General features: G+C 41.3%; 1 protein-coding gene across 1 annotated transcript; it reads right to left on the bottom strand.

Annotated features, from left to right (window-relative positions):
* Window positions 1-2,135: 2,135 nt before the first annotated feature.
* LOC122847289 (proteinase-activated receptor 2-like) lies at window positions 2,136-5,658 on the bottom strand. The gene is made up of 2 exons (XM_044144880.1): window positions 5,441-5,658; window positions 2,136-3,980 (listed from the first exon to the last, which is right to left on the bottom strand). Exons 1-2 carry the CDS (start codon window positions 5,505-5,507, stop codon window positions 2,902-2,904), a joined length of 1,146 nt encoding a protein of 381 aa, XP_044000815.1. The 5' UTR covers window positions 5,508-5,658; the 3' UTR covers window positions 2,136-2,901.

Below are 5,658 nucleotides of genomic sequence, written 5' to 3'. Positions count from 1 at the left end.
GCCACTTCTTGTTTACCACCATGCAATGGTGACTGAGGTCAGAACTGGTTGAGCAAGTTTCTGGTGTTGTGGGGGGAAGCTGTTAGGACATGCTGGTGTGTGTGAAAGACTTACTCATTGTCTACGTACCTGAGTGAAGCTACATCTGAAGAGTAAAGAAAAAGGCTTCATCCCTGAGTCTGTGGCAGGCGAGCGTCGGTTATATGATATAATGTTAGCAGTAGTATGTGTAAAAACACTCCTCTCTGTCAGAAGTCACAGAGGTGAAACAATGGATTGGAAACACGTGACAAATGATCAGGGGATCAGGTAACAACTGTGTCCAAGACTTACGTCGAGTGTAAGTCTAGCAGCATTTCAGAAAAAGAACAGTCACTTCATAACAGTAGTGTGCTATCTGGGGCTACCCTGTAGGGGGCTAAAACGATGCCAAAATTGAGAAATGACACTGAACAGAAATATTGACATTTTAAAATTTGATCTTAACTGAAGATATTAACATTAACCGAAAGCACTGAAAAGTGCTCATGACCAATTTTCAAAAATTTTCAGTTTGAATTATCTGCACGGTTTTTTTTAGCTTGTGTGGGCACGTTTGAGGGGCGGCGTAGCGCTTCACGACCGCTTATCATGTGGGTAGGTTATACAAGCAGACACTATGCTGACTGTGCTGACATATTTTCTGCTAAAAGGTATGCAGTGGCAGCTTTGAATTGAGGTGGACCCATTCAACTACATGTCTGACTTCGTCATCGTTTCCCACACAAGCCAGAGAACTGAAATAAAAAAACACAGTAGCAATGCTAAAACAATGTCAGTGAAAAGAAAGACTCAGTGTGAAAACAGAGGTCGGGTTTCACACAAAATTCCAGTAAAATATATTTACGTTTGTGGTTTCAATGTGATAAAATATGGAAAAGTTCAATTCTGTAAACATGTACATGTGGTGTCAAAATCAAGTCAGAAAGACAACTGACACATTAAGTCAGTAAAAAGCTTGTTTTGGAGGGTAAAACAGAAAAGTCAATCATAGCTTTTGATTCCGTTTCACAATCTCCTAGTGGAGCTCACGTGAGAGTGACACAGTTAAGTTTTTTCAATCAAGGAGAGCAGATAAGGCAATGTTGCATGGCAGCCATTGTTTTGGACAAAGACTATTTATAGACAAATAGTCAAAGACTTATTTGCAATCCCAGTCCTTGGTTGAACATTTTAAAATACCAAAGTAGAACTAATCAGTCCATACATAAACACATGCTGACCATAACTACTGACAGAGGGTACATGGCGACGCATAGAAATAACATACTAATCAACCACAACAAAGTAGGCTGGTTTACATTGATTTGTTTCACAAAAAACTCTAAAGACGTGCTATGTGTAGAAAAGTGCTGCTCTATTTTTTAAATAACGTCCAGCACTTTTGTTTCATTATGCCACAACTGTGCTTGGAAAAGGAGCTGCGTCAGCGGCATAACGTGACCAGGGTGTGGCTCCGGTCTGAAAGGAAGGCCCTCTGCCCCGGAGCGTTGACAAAGGGTAAGGTGACACTCTACAGCCAATGATTTACCCACAGCTCTGTCCTGAAAACAGGAACCTGGCAGCGCTCTGTGGGATGGTGGAGCCCTGCAAAACGTGCCGATTCTCTTGATGTGAATGGCCATAAATGGAGCACAACCATCTTTTTTTTTGGTTTGTTTTGGGAAAGAATGACTCTGAGTAGAACATAGAAGCTGTAAAATGGTAACATTAAAACAAGCATCAGGAAGAAAAGTTGCAAAGAAGCCCATTCACGGCGTACTCGTCCAGAGATCCCACAATGAAACTAGACACAAGATTCAAAATGCAGAAGAAAGTGAACACTGAAACCAGCGGGATGACGACTTCCTAAGATCTACGAAACGTGTCTCATCGTGTCTTCTGAGATTCCTCAACCCTGAGCTCACCATCCCTTCTCCGAATTGATCTTTGACCAGCTCTTCGGTGTGCTGCGGTGCTCTACATTTCAACACAGCACATTCCAGAAATTCCAAGGGTTTTGAAAGATTAAGTGAGCTAAGAAGAGGATGTCCGTCTGCCGGATGACAGCGAGGCCCGTGACTCCCACGGGACAATGACGCAACGGGACAATGGAGTTTCACAGAAACCGTGTTTTTGTTCTGTTTATTTAAAGAAATACGTAGCGATGTAAAAAGCTTAACAACAAAAGGTTTTAAATGAATTCAAACGACAGGAAACTTTTTTTATGAAAAATGTGTAAAAAAAATATTAATATGTTTTTTAAAAATATTTTCTAACAATCAGACTGAACAATTGTAGCCATTTAATATATACAACTTGCATTTATTTCCAGTATAGTATAAATAAAAAGATGCAATAACAGACTATAAAATAGATAAATATCAATTTCTTGTTTTTATATATCCATCAGATCGTTTGAAAGCAGGACTTTAGAGGACGTTTTTCTTTGTCTACGCAGAGGTTAGAAATATTAGCTTCAATTGGTAAGTGGTAATAATCTTGTAATTTTTTTCATTTCATGTTTGATTCAAGACTGGCAGTTAATAGAAAACACACACACATTGGAATCAGCAGATCCGACCTTAAACATTGGAAATCTGTGCTGTCCAGGAAAATCCCACTTAATGCATCTCATGCCATTATGCAAGTCTTTAACAGTTGACCCGCACACGTTTACGTCTATTTACACATAATATAACATAAAACAAAACATAGAATGATTCACAGTTTAACACTGAGCAGCTCCTGATAAAGTCACGCATCATAAGCTGCAGTCCTATTGAGGTTCAGAGTTCATCTTTGGTCGGGTTCACGACGGACGACAACATTAGTGCAGAAGAGTGGAAGCACCCACAGCGTGGAGCAGTCTGGGCTCCGTCGCTAACAGGTGCTGCTCTCCGTGTTGGTGCTCCCTGACACGAACGACCGATTCTTCCTGGAGTAATTCATGGAGCTGTACGCGGCCTTCTCCTGTTCCACGGTTCTGTTGCTGCGGCACAGCAGCGTGTTCTTCACGTGCGCCCTGAACTCGTCCGACACAAAGTAGTAGATGAAAGGGTCCAGGCAGCTGTTGAGGCTCGCCAGACACAGTGACGTGATGTAAAAGCCGTAGCCTCTGTCTACCATTTTGGTTTTCACCAGGACATAGTGCACCACCAGCATTATGTTGCTGGGGATGAAGCAGACGAGGAAGGTTACCAGGACAACCACGATCAACATGACGGCTTTGCTCCGTGTCTTTGTCGCACTGCTGTCGACCATGTTGCTCCCCAGAGTTTTGAGCAGCAACACGTACGCCACAATGAGTACGATGCAAGGGATGAAAAATGAGACTGTGGCCATGAACATGAAGTAGAAGAATGGGTACTTGATATTAGGGTAGGGGTCTTCGCCATTTGGATCTATGACGATCACATCATGGCAGGTTGTCATGTTCGTGCCCTTGATCTTAGTTGTGTGATCGTACAGGTACAGAGGAATGGAGGTGATCCAAATGAAAACCCAGATAGCCACACAGACGCAGATAGCAACTTTGTTGTTCTTCCTTTGCGAACTCAGCGGGTTTGCCACTACCCAGTACCTCTGCACGCTGAGGCAGGTGATGAACAGCACCGAACAGTACATGTTCCCATAGAAGAAGCTCACCAGGACTTTGCACAGGGGCTCCCCGTAGAGCCAGTTGTTTCCATTTACGTGGTAGGAAATTTTCAGAGGCATCCAGACAACGAACAGCAGGTCAGCCAAGGCAAGGTTGGCCATGTAGATGGAGGAAGGGTGCTTCTTCTTGGTTCTGAAGAGGAACACCCATATGGCCATCCCATTTGCAATTAGGCCCACCACGAACACAACGGTGTAGAGGATTGGGAAGAACACGGTGGTAAGCCCGCTCTGCAGTATAGCTAGTGCTACATCATCAATAGCTGTTCCATCCTCAGTCAGTATTCCAATAAAACTTCGCCCTGAAATAGACAAAGATAAAGAGATGTTAGAGTAAAAGCCGATTCATGTATGGTATACTTCTCTCCTCTGGTTACCCTCACTGGTTAGTGGTTTGCTTATGGCTACATTGTTGTTCAGTTCTAATCTTTTGACTTCAATTGATATTCATATTCATATTTTTTATAGGCAGGCAAGAAGGTTTTGATGTTAATTCCGAAAAACATGACAGTAAAGTGACTTTAGGAACAGAATTATTTCGGTGGTGGTAGTGAAAGGCTGAATGTCTGGCTCTCTTCTTTCAAACAGGACAAAATGACACGAATACTTCTAAAAGATTACATATAAATGACTTTCCATTAATGTTTAACGCATGACTGTAGTAGCAGTTTCAGTCGTGTTCAAACGTAATATACTTCATTGTTTTTATTTAGGAAATATAAAATCCATAAAGAATTTGAGAGGGAAATCAAGCTCTGTCTCAGACAATACAGTCCATTATAGTGTTGGGTTACAACCTAAGGCAGTATTTCATAAAAGCATCAAACAAGAATGACTGGCTTGTAACGCACAAACACCTTGTACCATCAAAAAACAATGGTGATGACAGAGGCGTGATACTAGCTGGCATTCCAGACACAGGGCACTATGCACATTTCAGTGTCTATAAAAAGAAGGAGGCGAGGTTTTCTGCAATCAGATGTAAGGCAATCAGACTCTCAGCTGAAACTTGGGAGAAACTGGGTCATGCAGAGGGACGTCAGACCCAAACACACCACAAAAACAAGAACAGAATTAGGAATGCACCAATTCATCGGCACCGATTTCCTTAACTTTGGGAGAATTGGCCAACTTAGGAATCAACAGGTTAGGCTTTTTTAAAGATTGGTAATGTGTGAGTGACCAGAAAACTTCAGTCTGTGAACCCTAAATAGAATCCAGAGAAAGGTCGTAGGAAAGTCAGTAATGGTTACCAGTAATGGTAACAAACTACCATTACTGGTAGTTTGTTCAACAAACTACCAGTAATGATGTTGAAATAAATCACCAAAAAGTCACTTATTAGGAGTGTATCATTTGCTTTTCTACATAACTTTTCCTTATATATTCACACACACACACGCACACACACACACACACACACAAACATATATAAAAAGCTGTACCTTATTTTAATTAAAAACTGTAAAACTCTAAAACGACAAAAAAAAAAAAAATCGTTAATAAGTAGTAGTTACTATGGTTATGTTCTTGCTAAGGCACATTGTAGTTTCTTTGTAATTCACCAAATCAAAAATGTGAAAAATAAAATCCTACTAAGTCAATCTCCATGAGGTCTAAACCACCTACATGACGTCCTAACATCAAATATTAACATTATTATTGCAGCCTTTTTGCTCCTTGATCAGTAAAAGCCGTGCCTCGCCACCCTCTATATCCATAAAACGTCGACGTAACTAAAAGAAAACAGAGTTTGACTTACCTTGCGCATTAACAGCAAAAGCAAAGCCGGTAACCAACAGAAGCGACAATATCCACTTTGAATTCATGTCTGTGTCTCAGTTGTCTCAAGACTCGAAATTCTACTTCTGGTCGTCTCTCACTTGATCTTTCGTCTTTAAAACGTGTCTAGTAAGATCTCGCTCGGACACACCCAGAGACTACCTGTCCATAGTCAGTGCATGAGCATACGTCACGCGG

Source organism: Gambusia affinis, linkage group LG17 (genome assembly GCF_019740435.1).
Source record: "Gambusia affinis linkage group LG17, SWU_Gaff_1.0, whole genome shotgun sequence".
In the NCBI taxonomy this organism is placed as follows: Eukaryota; Metazoa; Chordata; class Actinopteri; order Cyprinodontiformes; family Poeciliidae; genus Gambusia; species Gambusia affinis.
This window is presented reverse-complemented; position numbering and strand designations above follow the sequence as displayed.

Coding starts and splice junctions, on each gene's coding strand:
- LOC122847289 (XM_044144880.1), bottom strand. CDS start 5,507: ATGAATTCAAAGTGGATATTGTCGCTTCTGTTGGTTACCGGCTTTGCT. Junction 3,981..5,440: donor TTTTGCTGTTAATGCGCAAG/GTAAGTCAAACT, acceptor TGTCTATTTCAG/GGCGAAGTTTTATTGGAATA.